Below are 20,728 nucleotides of genomic sequence, written 5' to 3'. Positions count from 1 at the left end.
AACAAAACTCAAATGAATCCACCCCGGGTAACTTAGAGGAGTCACTAGCTATAGCTTTAATTTTTGCTTTTACTCTCTGGAATTAGGACTTGCCCTGGAGCTCTTGTTTGAGAGATTTGCAGGTGACCCAGGGTTAGATCTTCCCATATCAGTTAAAAAATTTTCTCTTTACATATATACTGCTTTTCAGGCTAGTGATATTTTTTTTTAATAGAAAAATACATATACCAACAAATCATACAGTTACGATTTTTAAGGGAGGCTTCACAGTAGAACATTTTTTTCCTAATCCAGGAAACTGTGGATTTTAAAAGTACATATAACTTACTCTTAATCTTTACTAATGAAGGTTAAGTTTTATTGAACAGCAGAAACGACGAACATCTCCTATTGGCAAATGACCAACACAGACTTGCTTTGTCTCTGCCCTGATATAAATGGAAAAGGAATACGTAAGCGTACTGCATTTCCACATGGTCTTCACCACCATGGGTTTTTACTCTTCCTCTGGAATGAAAGCATGATCTTCAGACATATTTTACAAAGTCTTGCAAAACTGAATAGTTATACTTCTGAAAGAAGTCAAAGCACCAAAGCCAGGAAGACTGACCCCACTAATTTGTTCCTGACATTCTGAACACCCTCCCCCAGTCTGTGGGTTTTGCAAATGGCAAACTTCAATCACTGCCACAAAACAGAGGACAAAAAAAAGGATAAAAATAATTTCAAAATAAAAAAAAGACAATTCACAACAACCTTAATATTAAATATATTCTTACAATTATATTACGCTGGTTTTCCCAGAGGTCTACAAACAAATTTATATAAAGAGATTATTTCATCCACCATTGAACTGCAGCCACTTGTCACAGAAATCTGTTTACCAGAGTTTAGTAACACAATTCAACAAAGTGGGCATGAAAAACTACACACTGTTGAAATTATGGAGGGAGTGTAAGAAGCCAATAATAACTGCTACACTGGAGCAGGACCAGGATGCTCATGCCTCAGTCAGCAGGAATGTGGGACAAGCAAGTCTTAGGAAAGACAGTAAATTTAGCAAACTGCTGTTTAAGACCTTGTTTCAGGCATCACAAAAAGTGCAGTAAGAAGAACAAAGGGTGGTCAGCCAGAAACCAAATAAAGGCACAGGGTTTAGTTCTAACCAGTTCTTGCTTAATGCCACCCATGTTTATCAAGTTTAGTGAAATGACCATCATGCTAACAGAGAGGAATACCAGGAGAACCTAGAGGATGCTATGGAAGAGGAAAACTGATCACAGCTGAGCAGGAATAATGTCATGATGCTAAAAAAAGAAAAAAAAAAGGGGGGGGACGGACGGACGGACGACAGGGGACACAAACACCATAGTGGGATGTCCAGGGAGGAGTACAGTCTGAAGTCACAAAAGGTTATCCTTTCTCCATGCAGCACCGGAGTGCTGTGTCTAAGTCTGCGCACCCCCTGAGAGCTGTGGGCCAGTTGGAGAAAGTTCAAAGAAAAGCCACAAGAACAGCCAGAAATCTAGAAAGGAGAGACTGAAAGAACTGGGGTGTTTAGACTAAAGACAGAGCAAGGACGACATAACCACCAACGCTCCTGCATCTCTTCCTCATGTTCGTTACACACACAACTACCACTACACCCTGCAATGAGGAAAACCAGAGGAACAAATCATTTAAGGAAGCAAGTGCCTCCAAGAGCCAGAAGTGTTGAAAAGCACGGATGAATATCCATCAGGACTGTCCCTCCCCATAAGCACACCACTGCAAGTCCCTTCTAGCTTGAAACAAAATGGGTAAAAATGTCACTTGCTAAAGCCTGTCACGGGAAGCCATCTAGAAAAATCCCGAGCTTTCTCCGAAGAGCTGCAAAATCAATTGTGATCACTACACATAACACAATTCTAGGGGCAATGAAAGGAAATAACCCAAAACAACAAAAATTTGGGTATACGAGTGAAGTTTTCTAACTAAACTGAGGTGCTGAGCGGGCTTGGGCAATGAAAGGCACCACGCTATGCGATGAGCATCCTCTTCTATGTCATTCGACTGACCACCACAGGTAGCATTGCACAAGGCATGTTGGAAACACAGCCCTCAGCCTCTGGTGGAGACCCCCGCATTAGCAGTCCATGGACATAGCGAAGAGCAAATGTTGGGACCGCTACGTCCATCTCCAGAAGTGCCTTACAACCTCACAGACCAGTGAGGAGCAGGTACTCTCGCTCCTCAAACAGGCCAAGAGCCACAATTAATTTCTGAGCTCTTACAGCTGCACCCTTGGTAAGGAAACGGACAAAACGGAGCAGGGATCTGCTGCACCCTTGTCTCAGTTCACCTCCAGTTCCTGGGTGACTTGGGAGGAACCATGCCTCCTCCTCATGCCAGCAAAGAGAGCCTGTTCAGAGCGCAGAAGATGTACATTTTCAGTAAATCCAGTATTTGCTGACAGTTTGCAAACGGCCACCTAAAACAACCAACCACACAAATCAATCCACCTACAGCTAGCTTTCTTCCTAAGGAGAGCCGATCTCCCAGGTTTAAGTTTTCATTCAGGCAAGTCATTCAACGGCATGAAGTGCAGGAACTGTAATTGGGAGAGATGTTTCCTTCCAAGCACTACAGGAACATCTCCCATTCCACAGAAGCACCAACTCACGCAGGAGATCCTTACACGTTTGCAAAATCTCTCAGAAGAGATTTCAGTATTTCCTCCTGGATGGGTTTTTTTCCCCCTCCTGGTAAGTAGCTCTCATGGCAACAAAGATCATTTCATTTCAGGATCTCGCTCAACTTCTGCGGTCAAAAAAGTCTCAGCACCGTCAGTCCTGTGCTGTGAAGGCAAGATAACAACTGCATGGAGCAACAAAAGGGCTCGCTGCATTAGGCCGTTTTCTTATTCAGTACAAATTGTGAAGGGTGACAATGCCATAACTAACTGGAAAACACAAACTTACATCCTGACCGTGAAGATGCACCCACGGGTGATTATCTGTAGTAGTTAATTTTCCCACTGTAGTAAATCGAACTATTCACAGGTTTGAAGCTGATGTCAGCGCGACCAGGTATGAGGTTTTACACAAGACAGGGGAACAGGCACAGAACACGTCCTGGAATGATGGTCACAAAATCACAGTCTAATCCCTGGTCCCTCAGACTGCCTGTAACTGTTAGGGTTAGAAAGCAAAAAAATATACATCGGTCTTCCAAGATCGTAAGCTAATAATCCACTCTTAAAACATATTATAAAATCGGGATTTTCTTGTTACCTACATTTCCAAGCTTGACCATATTATTCAAACATCAATTTTACATTAAAAAAAAAATCAGACAGGAAGTTTAAAGTAAAAAGAATATAAATAAGTCTTTATACTTCAGGTTCCTAATAGATTTTTTTTTTTTTTTGCTAAAATATCTCCATTTTCAGAAAAGAAAACACCTCTGGAAAAACTAAAACTAAATTCAAATTTTACAGCAACTTTCTAATAGACAAATCAAATTTAAGTTCAAACTTATTTCTGGCTAAGGAGAAAAAATAATAAAGCAAAATGTATCTGAAAGATACATTAAGAAATTGGTAAGTGTTTAAAATAACAGCAGATGACTTAAAATATTGCCAGTGATTTCTGGAATATATTATAAAAGCAAAAATATTTGCACAAATCTATCATATTTAAGATATTATACAATAATTTAATTCACTATTTTGACATTAGCATTTGAACAGTGTTTAATGTCTTTTAAATGGTTAGATACAATGATGTATGTGGAAGAAAAAACATTTCTTTCTTACTAGGAAACATGCTGTAACCAATCCTCAATTTATTCTCACAAAATAAATGAATGCTTAAAGGATGTTTCTGTCAATTGGAAAAACAACAGTAAAATGGCTACTTTACATGCCAAGTTAAACTAAATATTTTTTTCCTTGACAACCTGCTTACATTTAAATGAAACCAGGCCAAATTTGGTCAATAGTATGGATTACATATAACAAAAAGAATCTTAGACCACGTTAATACAGGGATCAGAAAGCAGCAACTTCATTTAAAACCATGCAATTATTTAGCAAACTAAGATACAGCAAATAAATTAATCTGTTTTAAATGGAAGCGCTTGCACAGTAGCTTTTTGACCTATAATTAAATCTTACTTGCAGAAATCACAGCGAGGGTAGAATTTGCTGATGAAAGAATAAAAACAAAATCTTGCAAAACCCCCCCAGCTTTGGTATCTGAAATAATAATAATAATGATTAAAAAAAAAAAAAATTGCAAAATCTTTTCCTGCTGAAAAAAAGAGCCGTGTCCCAAAGCTGGTGTAAGTCTGCATTGTCCCCTGATCTCCCTGGAGCAGCAGAACTGATTTGCTCCAGCTGAGGATCTGGCCCAGCACACGCAGAATATTCTGCATCGTCTCTCTCATGCTTTTTATATGCTGGGGTTTGGTGAAAATACAAACCTTTCCCTAACAGGAGGAGCAAAAAGCAGATTCCTTTCACCAAGGATTTTTCACCTGTGTATTTTCTTATAAAGCAAACCAATGGCAGGTCTATAGTGAATGCTTTCTTGGGCTATAAAATTTCCTATTATCCACTTATGTTTTCTTTGCAGTGGGATTTAAGAATGCCTCTTCCTTGAGATGAGTAGTATGTCATCATTTTGTTGAACTAACAGGCCTGACAGTCTTGTCTCTCCGAGTTAGAGACACCAGTGCTCTGTGCTCGCATTGCTGGTAAAATGAAGGTGAAAAATCTGGGAGAATAAAAAGAAAGGGGAAAATCTAACTATAACTAAATTCTTTACTAATTCATTCCCATTATTTATCATGCTGCAAAAATAAACTCTATATATATATAAAAAAACCCCAAACCTGAAATTAAGGTGTCTCTTACTTTTACTACATTTTGAAATAACTTATTTGAATCCTTGGATTATATATCTTAACAAATATCATCTTCTGTATTCATCATTTCTCCTGTCTTTTTGATCTTTTTTTCTACTTATCATGTTCTTTATTTGAAACAGATTTTTAACAGATAATCTTGATCGTTATAACAATATCTTGCTTGCATTTTATTCAAATAATTCTTAAAAACAGCTTAAAAAGCCGTTTGGAATAACATCAAGCTCTCCATCAATCAAATGAAAAAATTCCGCTGGCGGTTGTATAAACATCAGATCAACTCTGATGTCTTCAAGGATTTCAGAGTGAACCATAAAAAACTCCATTAACTTCTGACAAAGAATGCAAATTAATCACAACATGGGGTGAAATGAAATTAAAGGCTCTTTTCTAATCAATGACAAGGCAGGATGAAATATTTGTTACTCTCCGCGTTCAGGCTGCCGGGATGCTCGCGCTTTCCCCGCACATCCCAAATGCAAGGTGTGAGCACAGATTCACCCAGGGTAGCTGTTTAGCCCTCCCCATCCCTACAGCTATCTGCTTACAAGTCGCCCAGATTCACAAAACACACTAATCATCTGAATCTCAGGTGCATCCAATTTGTTATTCACACCCTCCCGGTGCCAGTGAAAAGCCTGGCGTAGACAGATGCACCAGGAACCTTAAATGACAGTTTTGGCCTCCGGAAGTGCGATCGCTACAGCAAAATCTAGTACAGCCTCCAGGTGAAATGTCTGGAGCTCCATATGGAGCAGGGAAAATTAACAACAAGATGAAAATCGCTGTAGCAGCGGGGAGCCTGAATTTAAAAAAAAAAAAAAAAAAGAAAGGAAAAAAATTTAAAGATGAGGAAAGAGAAGTAATAAATTAATGGGGTGTGAAAACATTCAAAGCTTTACAATACCAGGGGCAGTATTTGCTCAGATTTGGTGGGGGGAGCAGTGGGGCAGGAGGGTGCGGAATGGGGGACAGGATTTTTTGGTGGATTTTTTTTTTTTAAACTTCAGGTCATTTTCATGTAATTTATTAAGCAAGGCTTGGAATTGTAGCCAAAGGAAGGAAAACATGTCTCTAAATGCAAAAGTATCTTAAATACAGTCGTCGTAATCCGCACTTTCCTATAGCTGATTAAATCCTCGGCAGCTGAGTACTATTTCTTTGGAATATTTCCCTAATGGATGCAGCGTCCTTTTAACATCCTGCTTTGTATAAAGTTTGACTACAAGCCGAGAATATTTAGTGGGCAATTCTTTTCATTTCTCCTAAATTGCATTATCATTAAACAAGTCATTGCCCCCATCGTGGTTTTATACAATATACTGAATTTGAATCTACGTGATTAACTGTGTCTCGCAGTTTGCTCAGCCACTGCACATCTTTGGGGTTCCAACTTAAAATTTAATTAAATGTACTGTGAGGTGCCACGGCCTTTGGGTTTTTTTTTTTACAGTTCATTCTGCACAGACACGTAAAATCAAAATCATATAAATTAAGGTCAAACTTTTAAAAGAAATTTGAAACTTATTTTCTCTATGTGCCTTCTTCAGATACCTAAAAAGCTGGACAGACTATTGGCTAGCAACTGGGTTTGGTGAAAGGCGTTTCCTTTCTTTTTTAAATGTTTACGTAGGAAAGAACTTTATTCAAAAGAATATTTTTTGTGTGTGCGTGTGAGCGCATGCACCATTCCTATTAGTTTTAATAGAGTTCTGCAAACACATCAGGGGAAGAATATACCCTTAAGTGCTTACGTTTGTATCTACAGAAAATCCTATGAGTGTCATACCCTGCGACTTCCAAAAGGAGTTTTACATTACAGCGAGCAAGCGATAGCACATTGCAATACCATGCCAGGAAACCAAACAACAAAACAATGAAAACCGTAACAGTTCTAGAAATTTACTACATTTTAAGGATTAGAGTTCCCCGTGCAAAGTTTTTATAGTGGAAAAGTCTGTTCTTTACTGTTTGTTATTTCCTTGTTCAGATCACTACCTTTGGCAGTTAGCTACAGATTATGATGTTAGCTGCATATCAAGAAAAAAAAAATTTACAGTAACTCTAAACACACCCATAAGCAACTTTACTTACATGAGTAGTTGCTTGCACGCTTAAGTGCTTTCAAGGTAAGACTTTATTGTGAACATAAGATTAAATAATGATAGTGTGACAAGTAAGTGTTAGCAAAATAAATACTTATAAAACATGTGAAAAATGAGAAGTGGTAAGTTCTATCATTAAAATATTCTACTAAAGGCCCGGAAAAAAAAAAATCATCCTTTAGTCTTACTGGCATATTGCAGGAGTCCTGAATTTCCACACTGCAGTGATTCCCTCTATAAATCTTATTCATTTAAACTGAATTTACACACACCATTTGTCTGTGTCTTAAAAATAGAGAAAGAGGAAAAAACATTTTTTTTTCCCCAGCTACAGCTGGAGACAAACATTCATTTGCAGAAAATTTCAGGTGTTCTCAAACATGTATTCATACTTTCCATTTTCAGAGAGAAGTAACTTCAAGTTATTTAGGGACAAATTCTGCAAACACTCATACAATTAGCTTCGATCATTTGAATAGCCCACTGAAGTGAGGAGGATTTACTCAAGTGAGTGACTGCAGAATCAGGCCCTTACCTAGGGAGATAAATAGATATTTAGACATTTAAAAAACCCCCTACTAATTATCCCCCTAATCAGAGTGGGTTTCTAAGGCTTCTTGTGACCAGCTATGTAAGTACATGTCTAAAATACATGTTCTTCACATAAAAATCCTTATGAAAAGCAGTTGCTTGAAAAGCTTAATAGCTACATTTTAAAGTTTCACCTCCTCAACTGTTTTACATTAAAAATATATACAATTTCATGGACTACTGACTCGCCAAATATTCTTTTACAAACCCGATCTGTTTTTTAATTAGAATAGCAAAAAGGATCTTAAACTAGCAATCATGTTTTGCTCCCAATTCAGAAAACAAATTTTTGTCTAGAATCATACATAATGTATGCGCTCTAACTTCCTTCCCCAAGCTCCAACACTTCTGTGAACAGAGTTATCTTAAATTGTATCCCACGTCACTTTGATTTAGTGTTGTAATACACCATCTACAATAAACATCAAGACACTCGGCGAGCACAAGTGAGTATGCCAATGTATGGAGGACACTTCAACACAAGAGCTTCTTTTTCAATCCTCTCTTCAAAGGAGAGGGTACATTTTAAAATATGGATAAAATATGCAAAGTACGTTCTGCTAACCAGCTACAGCTCTCTCAGTCTGTAAACATTTTGATAGGAGATAAGAAAGTGAAAAATCAGTATATTTCTACATATGCAAAACCTTTGCAAGTCCATAAAAGTGTCAGGAGAATTTGCTTAAAACAGCTTATAAAAATGGGAGAGAGAATGAGTCCCAGCCTATTATTCAATAACCATGTTTGTGAGGCATCTGCATAATCTAACCATGCATAAATTAGTATGTGTATTACAACAGTTATTTGCATAATAATAGCAAGTTAATAGATGCTTAAAGAGCACAGACCAACACCACCTTTAAATCAGACATGCCTCCAGGCACTCTGATCTGTATAGACCAAGATGCAGAAAACAGTGTTCATAAAACATACGAAAACATAAAAACCACATTCAAATAATTCATTTTAGTCCCTGGACACTTCACTTTTTCCCCTCTCCCAGGAAAGAATAATTTGAGGCATTACAGAATAGTTTGTTACTATGAATTCTAACATCCATCTTGCAATAAGAATTTAAAGTAATCATCAAACCTATTTCTGGATTGGTTGTTTTGTTCAGAGCTTCATGTTTTTTCAAGCATACAGACAAAGTAAAGTATTACGTGGTAACGCAGGGCTCAGCATTGGCCTAACCATTGCCACTGAAGATGGAAATAGTTTTACCACCAACTTCAATGAAACTGAGTTAGGTCAGTGGAAAGTTAGAAAATGCCAGTATCTAAATAAAATACTAAAATTAGGTCCTCTTAAAAGGGAGAATCCAGAGCTCTCTTAAGGATTCCATTCACATTATATTTGTGATTTGAGAAGATTTTAGATCATTGTACCATTATTCAAAATTGGAATTAAAAATTAAAATGTAAAAAAGGAGTAGATACACCTTCCTGCTTCAAAAGCACTGTTGTACATACTGGATTATTTTTTAATCTCACAACAAAACAATCATTAACATCATAATTTTCGTTGTCTCCAGGGAAAGAAAATCTAGAGTTTGGAAAAGAGAAAAAGAGAAAAAAAAAAATCAATAGAGACTTCTAAATGACTCCTTCAAGATACCACTTTTCAATTTAACAGGACAGATTTATTTGTATGTGGCTCAAATGTTCACAATTGCTCTCTGCACCTTCATACATAGGAATGAATGTCACAGTGGCAAACAGCAGTAATGAACAATCTTACCTGAGGATATGGAAACCTCCCAAGAGCAAGCTGGGAAAGGAAATAATATTTGTCTAGTTATATAGATTTGCATGGAGGGCACATTTTCTTAAAGAGAGAAAAGTACTCAACTCTTACTATTGTATAAATTGGAAAATGTCAGCAAAAGTAATTCTGAAAACACACAAAGAGCTGTATTTAGAATGGAGTCATTCACAACAATTACTCCTTGTTCTATGTTTCTGAATAGTTCTGTATTTCTCAAGCTCTTTTGTCTGTACCACTCAGTAACACTGTTTGATGCCCAAGTTCCTGAGGACTCTCTAAATTAAACCAGTTCAGCCTCAATAGCGAGGCCAATGACACTGACCTTTACTGATAATTATCTGCAATGAACAGGTATTGTAGAGCATGCACTGAACTCCCAAAGTCCTTCCTTAACTGGCTCAGAGTAAAATCTGGGTTACGCAGCTGAGGTTTGCTTCCTTATCGGTGTCAAACCCAGCTAGGAACCTGTGAGTGGGATCTGGAGAGAGATCACGGCACCCACAAAAAGACACTTTGTCTTTTCTTCAGATCCACTTTCAATGGCACACGGTATCAACTGGATTTGTTGCCCACACTGTTTTATAAGCCAACTGATGCATTACTAGAGTATCTGCTAGTATCAGTATTAGACCCAACAACAATACTACTGTTGCCATAATGCCATAGCTAATAAATATTCCATGACAAATTCTTCATATAAGACTTTAGGTTTTCCCATTTGGTATCTGAACCTTGGAAATAATTTCAGCAAAATACAGCTAGTTTAGGTTATTTTGCCTACTATTCAGTGAAGTACAAGGGTTTTCAGAGCTGACACAGGCTCCTCCAAAAGGGCATTCAGAGCAGCTCTGTTCTGACCTGCTTTCTGGAGAAGCCCACCTCTCTCCAAGGTTTACAGAGAAGCCATAGTCAGACGAGCTTCTCTACACTCCAGTTAACCTTCGTGAATGCTCCCCTTACCAAGCTTCAGAAGGAGGTCTACCAAAAAGGTTATGGATGCACTGTTATCATTGCTTTGTCTGCATGATAAACTAGGTATATACACGTCAGACTGAGCAAAAGCATCAATGCTGAAGGTCTAAGCCATCATGTCATGTACTGCAAAGGCTAAACCACACGTCAATGCTGGGCGGAAGCTGTTTCACAGCACCTGTATTGCCACTGATATTTGAGGTTCTCAGTGCCGTGGTTACTTGACCTAGCCAGATTGCAGCTGAGGCAGCTGTGCTAACTAACCTATGATGAAATTTCAGCCTGGCTGGCAGCACAAAACTATCCTAAGTATGAACAATAAGGCATAGACAGAGCTGTAGCAAGGTGGGGGAGTGATGGGGCAAAGACTAGTAGACATACTCAAGCCTTGCCAGTTCAGGAAAAAGGTCATGAGAAGGTAGTAAGAAGAAGCTGACAGCATGAGTGGAAGCAACCAGAAAACAGCAGAGATGGTGCCCTTTCTGCAATTCCAGCTGCTGTCCAAACCTAGTATCGTACTAGCCATTTGGCTGCAAGCCCTAGCAAATACAGTAAACTTCTTCCAGATCCTCAGAGGAAAGACATTACAGAAGCAGAGTAGGTCTTGAAGTATTTGTGTGAGAGAGGCATGCAAGAGAAACCCAAAGAGATGAAACCTTTTTTTTGGTGACTACTCTTAAAAGAAGCTTCCACAATATTGAGATAGTATTTGTCCTGAAAATCTACAGACATATCAAGTGGGTTCTAAAGGGGCTACTTGGTTTGTACAATATCTCTGAACGCTTACTTACTGCACAGACACATCCCAGTTACAGGAACTGCATATCTAAATTTCCATACATCACTGAAAAATCACCCCAATCTTTCATAAATATCTCATCAGTGGGAGTTTGCATAATGACTGAGGAGGAGCCATTATGTCTGCTATATCAGCATGGTGTTGACCAAGGATCCTTACTAGCAATAACATATGCAGTTTTTCTGAGACATTTCTATTGTGCCACTCATCTCTCTGAAAGTTGTGATCTGCTTGTAGACTTCCATTTGGGGATCGCTGTGTTTGCTTGGTTTGTAAGACCAACAACTACAGAATGTAGAAGAAATCACGCTTACAGAAGACAGTGGAATAGGGAACAACATTAAGGTGACAAGACAAGCAAGATCTCTTCAGGTTCTCCGAAGTGATACGATTTAAGCTAGCTTCCTCCTCTGGGTTTCTTCTGTGCTTGTCTTCCAGGTTTGCCTTTAAGACTCAACTCTTTGGGGTGAATTTTGCCTTTCAGTTTTGTTTCTGGCGTAGCGCTGAGCGCAGTGCTTCTCTGCAGCAAATTCATCCTTGTAACAAACCAACCCGAGCTAAGCAGGCTTGATCGCCATCCTTTCTATCACCTGTGTCTGGTTCACAGCTTCTCCCAGTTCAGAGTGTCACTCCAGTCACTCTCTGATGGCAGGCTTTGAAATACACTGCTAAATAGTTAAGCAAAGACCCTGCGTTTTCTGTTATACTCAGTCTTAAGGAGCTACCTCAGCTACCAGGAGCTACTAAAACATACCCTTTTTCATCTTCTCTTCTTTTGGGAGGACCATCCTTAACTTCCAAGAAGCTGCTCGAGGTCCTAAGAAGCACTGCTGCTGTGATAGCCTATAAATGCCTAGAAATAAACCTATAAATGCCAAACACTTTTCCATGACCAGAAGCAAAAGAAATCCTGATTTTTCCAATGACTACTGACTTAAGAGTAGTCATTACAATAGCTACAAACTTGTAGGAATGTAATAGTTATCCCACTGTAGAACAAGAAGATAATTATGGCTATATGCACAGGGCATCATTCTGCAGATCTTATTTAAGCAGAAAAATGACCACTGCCTCGATGATGAATTCACACTAAGCATTTCCATTCTCATTGACGATTCCTCTCCCTGACCACCACACGCCTCAGCAGGGGTCCAAAGGCAGCAGAATAACTGGGGAAAGAGCAGTTTTCTGCCAGACCTTAAGTATGGGGTATATAAATGAGCTTTGAAGAATCTGAAATGCATCAGGAACAAGTTCTTTGGGGTTTGTTAGAAAAGAAACACATTTCTCAGTGAAGCTGCTCCTTGACTGAGAACTGCAAAGCAATACAGCCACAGACCTACGGTGTGCCAGTTCTGCATCCCCCTGAACCATCACTCGATTCATCTAGTCAGAGTTGTTTCCTCCCTGCAAGATTGTCAAGGTATTATAAATTAAGAAACTTACCAAAGAGTATGTAATCTTCCCTGAAATAGCCTGCAGATATGTCACTGTACTAAATGTGTTTCAGATTTAATGAAGCTTTAATGTCCTTTTTAATTTTGCCTGTTTCTATATCACCAGGGGTCGAGCAAGGCAATCAGCACTCAAGAGGGTGGTTTGGTTTAAAACTAGGAAAAACTCATTTGCTTATGAGTTGCACTGTATTTTCTTAATTAAATTTACTAAGTAAAATGGTTTAAGTTCAGCCAACCAATGACCTCTGTATGTACATTTAGATTTATAAATAGCGTCACAGTTAAAGTAAAGGAAAAAAAACAACCAAAAAACAAACAGATTAGAGCTTCACTAAAGGGGTTTTCATACTCCCTGTCATCTGTCTCAAGGAAGTCATATAAACATATGCAGCACAAGCCCAATGCAGGATACAAAAAAATGTAAACTACCAAACTAACACACTATCAAAAACTTATCTCCTCTGCATCTCCACGATGAAACTCAGGAACTTGCAATTTTGTTTTTAAGGCATTATAACAAAAGTACAATTATTTCCATTGACACTAGTTAGGTTCGGGAACTGATCAGTATTTTATGTAGCTCTGGATATTAAGGAGGGGAGAAGGGAATGCTTGGACTTCAAGGAGCTGATTCTCATTTCCCTATGGATACCTTCCCACTACACAAGAACTGTAAAAACCATCATTTTAAAAAGGTCCAGTGAATTGCAATGCCAGCATGGTTGGAAATATAAATGAGAATCAGACCACATCAGCAAGAAATATGTCAGAATAACACTTTCCTACACCATTTCACTTTAGAGCAACTACATGTCTGTGGAGGGGTTTTTTGGGGGGGGGGTGGTGGTGTGTGTGTTTAATAGTTTTCCATTTTGGAGCCGGGCTCTGGAGATGCCGAGCGAGAATGTTGGGAGAGTTAGGTGGCTAGGCAAGCTCCGAGCCCCAGCGTTTGTGGGGCTGTGGAAGGGCTGCCAAGGGAAGGTGAGGGCCAGCTTTCAGTCCTGGCACCTTTCGTGTGGGAGTTTTTAAACTATTACTTTCTTAAACATAGAGGCAGCCCATCAGAGCACTTAAAACGCTCATCTTATCGTGTGCAGTGAGGTTATGTCCTGAAAAATGATGTGCACTTCCAAGTGCCAGTACCTGATAGGAGCCTTCCCCCAGACTTGGACAGAGGTGCAGATAGATGTATGGGGTGCACCATCGGATTTTAAACCAGTACTTGATAAACTGAGAAATAATCCCAGATTATTAAATAACAGGCAGAGAGGTACAGTGTGCATGTATGCTGATTTTTATCAAACTGTATCTAAAAACACATAAGGGAAAGCAAAAAGAACATGAGGCAGCCAGTTTCAGTAAAGGCAGGTGCCTAAACCCTCTGTACTGAGCAGTGACAAGAAGGGCTGGAAAGCAACTCTAACCTGTTCTCAAATACATCCATTTAACGTGCAGATAAGTGAACACAAAACTCAAATGATTTGTTGAAATAATGTAATTAACAATTTTGGAACTGAAAACGGAAATCCAGAAATCCTCACTAACAAACCGCTTTCTCTACATCGCTCTTTATTTGCCTGCTTGTATATTGTTAATAAGAACTACAATAGCAAATTGGTCTGTATCCTGCTCAGAAAGTGACTGAGGGAAGGAAGTTCAAACATATTTTTAGGACACCCAGGCAATAAAGTCTCCCACTTAGATTATTGTCTATGTTGTGCAAGTTGTTTTTTTAATTTACAGTTATACTGAAAAGCATGGGATGTTTTTATTCTTAATTTAGACACATTCCATGTTTCTCAGCATAACTGCAAATTGAAAATAAGCACTTACAATATCGCTAGTGATCTAGCTGAAGGAGGACTTTATAGTCTGAAATGTTCTAAAATTTGTTCTTAATTACCTTGTGCACATTTTACACAATTAAATTTCCATCCAAGGATTTTGCATTTAGATTGTGCTCTGCAGTTAAACCCTCATTTTATGGAAAAGCAGCCGCCACTTCGGAACATTCAGACACAGGAAACTTTCAAAATCAGACTTAACTACTGGATAACATAAAATTCCCTAGGTGAAATTTCATTCCAAGACCAATTTATACACTCCTAGATAGATGGCTTAAAATCACCTGAAACTCTGCAGGGTATGGACCTTAATAAATATTAAATACCTCAAAAACTACTCTAAGATTTTTCTTTCCTTCTAATATCAATTTCACTGCCCTCTTATTGCACAGTTAAAAAAAAAAAAATCCAAAAGGATATAACAGCAATTTACCAGCGTTAAAGTGCTTCTGAGGTTAAACTGACAACAAAGAAGAACAGAAACACAAAGCATCTTGAAGTAGGGTTTCAATTAAATGTGCAGGATTTAGTAATGCAGGACGAAAAAAGAGTTACAAATTAATTTAATCTTCTGCCTATAGTTTGCAGCTGCACTCCAAAGTGTCTGGGGCTTAAGAACAAAGCCTTGAAAGGCCTCAGAGTGAGGAAAGCTTCAATTTTTAATGTATAACGCCATTAGCTGATAACTTGTGGAATCTGCGACCCCTGCGGAGGGGCATAAGAGCGGGTAACAGAGACTGATGAAGTGACATATTTGTTCATGTCTAGGACTATGAGGAAGAAGGTTATTACTAATACCGTCAGGCCCAACAGAAATATGCCCTAATAACCTTTGGGACATTCCTTGGCTTGAGCAGATGAGTTCGAGATCTCTCTACATAAAATATATTAAAAATCAAAGCCTAATTCACCTTAATTAAAGATAATTAGTTTCACTTTGACTTCTTTTAAATATGAACTATAGTAAATGCACTGCAAACTAAAGACTGCAGACAATCACGATTAAATTGCACATTCCTTCCTCGCCACAAATCCCTTATATTACCAGGCTTTTACCGCTACGTCTTCAAAGGTGTTGCTCAGAATAGCAGTGCCTTTTCTAACTGGAAAAAGGTGGGACACAGGCCTTTCAGGGACAATCTATGGAAATTGTCAGGTGCAAAATTCACACAAATGGTCCATAAAGATTAATAAGACTACTTGTTTGAGTAGAGAAGCTTCCCGCTTATTTGTTTTCTGGATTTAGAGTCAATACCTAAAGGAAAAAGATGTTAAATTCGGTTGTGCTGGTGGAAAAGCAGCTCAACTTCAGCGAAGCAGCAGCACCGCTGTTCTCCATCTCCACTGGCACGAGAGAGTTCATCTGCCATTACAAACCAATTAAATAACAGGGAAAGGCAGAGTCAACTGACAAACATTTCTAAATTTTTTACCTTTTAAAAGTAGAAACAGCTATTCTACGCAGTATAAGAAGAGGGAACATTAATCTATATTACATAATCCTACTTATTATGAATACACCACAGCTGATGTTATTCCTTAATTGTCCACTCATCTATCTACTCAGGTAGAGAACTGTATTATTTATTTCGCTGCTGCACAGACTGCCCGCAGTGGCCTAAGAGCAATTGCTGAGAAACATGATACATTGAGGTCTCAACCCACGCAAACTGTACCTAAACTTACACTTTATTGCAGCTTAGTTCACAATCTTCACCTAATATAGGGTTACATCCCAGTGCAGCAAGCGGATAAATCATCCTGGAATATTACTCTGGCTAAGTTTAGCTGTGAGTGGAGCATATGTGCTTCCGAGTCACTGAAGCAAAGGCCCATAAAATACACTAATTACTGGAAGTTATGGTCACTGAGTGATTGATAGTGCTCTGCGAGGCAACTTCTCCGTTTTCAGCTATTCTGACGGGCCTCCCCCACCACACAGCAATTATTAATTCATGACCCAACCCTCAGGCACTGGTACCTTTACTTCTAATTCCGCTACCACAAAGATCGTGATACAGCTGGACATTGTCTGTCTTCATCCTGCTGGCTGCTGAAGATGGCAGACGAGGAAACGGAGCTAACGGCCACTGCTTGGAGAAATTGCTTGAAATAGCTCAAGGGGGAAAAAAAAAATAGGCCAGATTTTCCCTAAGAACAAGTTTCTGAAACACATCATTCCGTACAGAATGATTAAAACTACATAAATACTCTATGATAAGGACAATTCAAGTTATTGAGCAAAATTCTTTTGTGTTACAGCCACTCTCAATGGCCGAGTGAAGCGTGCAAGGATTTGTCCATACAAGTCACAAACATCACGCTACTACAGTCCTTAAAAATACAGAGTAACGGGGTGAGGCTCATTGCAAAAAAAGCACTTTTTATTTTCTTGCTTTCCTTAATCCTAAATGAAAGATGTCTGTTACTAAATAGTCACACCCACACAATTATCAGTGGTCCACACAATTATCAGTGGTCCAAGCTGCAAGGCCCAAGGGCTCAAGGCATGAGTCTGCTCTCAGCCATACTTCATGAAACCAGGAAAAGGCCAGAAATGAAACATTTTCTCCATAAAGTTGGCTCCTTTTCAGGAAGGGTCTGGCCAAGGGCTGGGGCCACAGAAACCAGCGCTGCCCAAGGCCCTGCTGTTGGCAGACAGAAGATGTCAGCCCACAGAGATGGTAATCCAGCATTTTCAGAAACACTTGGTTTAAGTTTTCTCTAATATTAATATTATTTAGAGTGATGTGCAGCAACAAAGTAAACACCCATCACATCCCAGCATTGCTGCTTATTAGATGGCTGGGCACAGAAGTGAGGCTTGGGTTTTTTTATTAGTTTAGAGAAGGTTGGAATTCAGTAAGGGAAAAAAAAAAAGCGGGGGGGAGGAAGAAAAAAAAAAAAGGCAATTTCAGACACATCATACTGTATCTACTGAAATGTGCCCAGATCCATCTAATGCATTAATGTAAGAACTTCTTGAATTCGCAGTGCAGGAATGGGGAAATCATGCTCTTCACATGTTTGCTTAACGATGACCTCATGCCTTCTGCTCCGAGCCATTCTCAGTGGCTCTACCACCACCAGCAGCATCACCATGGCAAGGCCTTTCCCAGTCTCTCTGGTTTAAACACGCAGAATAAAATTCTGCTCATTTCAAGCACACAAAAAGCAAGGACAAGTCCAGTAAGAACTGCCACTTGATCGGAGACACCTCATTTCAGCCAAGTATTTTGTTACAATATCAAGACTTCTGCTCTGCATGGAGATTAAATGCAAATTCTCATTTCCCATTTAAGCTTGACCCTTGCCATCTTCTAGTGGGCTATTTTAATTAATATTCCTCCTGCCTCTATTCAGTGTAGCTTTTGACACTGTAGGTCACTGCATGGTCCGTGTCTGCTTCCAGCAGTCACACAGACATTCACAGTTGTCCCGTCATGATTGTACCCCTTTCTACCAAACCTTCGCCAAGTTTCCAGTGCCACTATAGAAAGCTATGCTGTATCACCAAGCTCCAGGTCTCAGATTTCTCCCTACATCTGTCTACCCGCTATTGTTTAGGTAAGGGCATAAAACTGATGAAAGACCAACCATTATGTCCACACATAAGTGAAATCCTGCAGAAGACCAAATCGTGGTCTGCAGGATTTCCTGCAGATCAGCTCACAATCTTGATCTTGAACCATTACCACCTCAAAGCTGATGATACGTGACTGACCACATATTTTAGACTCCTTAGAAAGAATTCTTCTGAAACCTCCTCTCCTTGACCAGATTACATATACATGAGTCTTTACATCAGTTTTATGCAGTGAAACACCTTAAAGATTGAAGTGCTTTAAGAGAATCATCTTAAAGCAGAGCTGCTTCTCCTGTAGCACCCTCTTCAAACATGTTCCTCCTCTTTGCCTTCATGGTCTGAGTGAGCTCTTCCTACATCTCCGCCTGTGCTCCCAGCCCAAGTGTGCTGAAGACTCTAAGACTCCATAATGCTGACATTGCATGCATTCAGTGTTAACCCCACTCAGAAGATATGTATGTGTGCCTGAAATACACGATGTAAGGCATGTTGGATATATATTGGTGTTCCTATATGTGGGAATGCACACAACTGCTGAAAATCTGTCATTATGACTGCTTGGAATATTGCTTAGAACAGCATCTTAACACAAATGTCACAAACAACTAGCAACCCTTGAAAGCTCTTGCAAATATACAGATAACAGCGAACTTTGGTGACCGAAGACTTAAAATTCTCATTTTGGGAGTTTTAAGAACTTGTTTCTAACATTAAAACTGATATACAAACTCCTTTTCCCTGAAGGAGAGAACACTGATAATCTTTGCAAGAAAAGTTAATTTCCAAAGGAGGCCTGAAACACAGGAAAGTAGCTGTTTTTCTCAGCAGAGGACAGTGGAAAGTAGAGACTAGGATGTGATACAAAAGGAGGTGCAAAAAGTTATCATTAGCCAAGCACATGAGCTCATATTCTACTTCCAAAACTTACTCGGTTTGTGGCATAAGCAAATCACTTTCATTTCCTGCATTTCAATATAATATAATACCAATTCCACCCGCAGATAAAATGAGCCCTGGATCTCCTGGCAAAGATCTGCAAGCCTATACTTTGCCTCAACGAACAACTCTGATCACAGCTCAACTCCACTGCCTTCCCAAAACTCCCTTCTCCTCACCCACCATCTCTCCTCATGACATGTAGGAGACTCTGGTCCTCAGTGTTGTCTCGAGAGCATGCCAGCGCTCCTCAGCAGGCAGCTTTGAGATGGTAAAATCCAGGAGAAAACCAAGAAGCGACCCACTGTGGAAGCAGGAGGACCTGAGAACACACCAGCCCTACAGGGCCCCACCATTGCTCTTCTCACCCAGCTTCTTGTCTCTTACAGCAGTCTCTATCCTAGAAGAAGCGGCTCAGCAGAAGGTGACAGTAGTATACCTACTCCTCAAACACCTCCACAAAAAGGCACCACTGGACAAGAATGCTGCCTATCAAAAACCAACAAGATGTCTTTTATCCCATTTTGGATGCTTTGAAGTTCACTTTTGGATAGCAAGGTAGGATTAGAGTCATATTGGAGAGTAAGAAGAAATATTAGGCAATCTAATTTATCCTCCTGTGCACGGTGTGGTTCTGGGAGGGAGACTGAATTGGTTACAGAATGCAAAGAGCACTCAAACTCAGCCCAGTCACCCTGGAATGTATTTTATGACTGAGTTATAAACCCCTGAAAAACAGCTTTTATAATGAAAATGCTGACACAGTCTTCAATGTAGTGACAGCAATGTCATTGGTTTAAATTGAACTTGCTTTGTCAACCCAAGAGCACTTAAATAAAACATCTAAAAACCTCATGAAAACACACAAACTATTTGTGATGAAACACTTTTAAACAGTTTTACAGATTATGTATTAAATTTAATTCACTTCAAAAAATCCTGAAGAAAGAAATGCAAACTCAAAAAAATGAAAGAAGAATAATAGTAAAAAAGCTAGCAGCATTTCTTCTTTTTTTTCTTTTCTTTTTTTTCTTTTCTTTTGGCAAAGGGAAGACCGAACACCCTCAGACACCTCTTACGTCAGCAGGAACAAGAACGCTCACCATCTCTCAAAACTTAGGTGGTACCCACATCTAATACTTTCCACACTCTGCTACCAAGTTTTTGGGGGCAGTTTTCTTAACCTTCAAAAGTAACAGTTCAGTTTCTCATTACACATAGCTTTGCAGCACAGAAATTAAAGACATTTTAAAGGCTTAGAAGAATATTAAAGAAAATGAGAAGATTTACTTAGCTGCTATTTTATATTATCATACGTCAGAACAGCGCTTGCTAACTTGGTCCCAACATGCCATTTCTTTTAAATTAACATGCTATAACTGTGCTAGCTTGAAGTTGTAAGGATTGGAGTATTACACTGCTAAGTGGAGATGATTTTACAATCCTGCAGCAAATGCTAACTTCCCTTTTTAACAGTTCCATCAACAAGAGCCTAGGTGTCTCCGCTACCAATCCCCATGTCAATACAGTGTTACTTTAATGACAGTGACCTTGTGTGGCTCTTTGAGCATCTTCTTCACCTTTTTTGAGACATTTTTCTAAGCCACTGTCCTTGCTTTCATCATTTAACACATCACTCAAACCACTTCAATAAAACAGCGATCATGCTGAAGAGAGGTCTCGGAGGACCAGATGACATACCAATTAACAAAGCACACAGAACCAAATTGTTTTTTGTACATCTGGTTCAGAAGACATTCGTG

General features: G+C 39.2%; 1 protein-coding gene across 3 annotated transcripts in view; it reads right to left on the bottom strand.

The window, feature by feature from the left end:
* The window catches only part of MAP2K5 (mitogen-activated protein kinase kinase 5), a 139,975-nt gene that overhangs the window by 42,257 nt on the left and 76,990 nt on the right, over positions 1–20,728 (bottom strand). For all 3 annotated transcript variants that reach the window (XM_076348108.1, XM_076348110.1, XM_076348109.1), the window contains one exon: positions 9,345–9,374. In XM_076348108.1, coding sequence (XP_076204223.1) covers positions 9,345–9,374 — 30 coding nt within the window. The remainder of the gene's footprint in view (positions 1–9,344; positions 9,375–20,728) is intronic.

This window comes from Aptenodytes patagonicus, chromosome 10, assembly GCF_965638725.1.
Source record: "Aptenodytes patagonicus chromosome 10, bAptPat1.pri.cur, whole genome shotgun sequence".
Lineage (NCBI taxonomy): Eukaryota > Metazoa > Chordata > Aves > Sphenisciformes > Spheniscidae > Aptenodytes > Aptenodytes patagonicus.
This window is presented reverse-complemented; position numbering and strand designations above follow the sequence as displayed.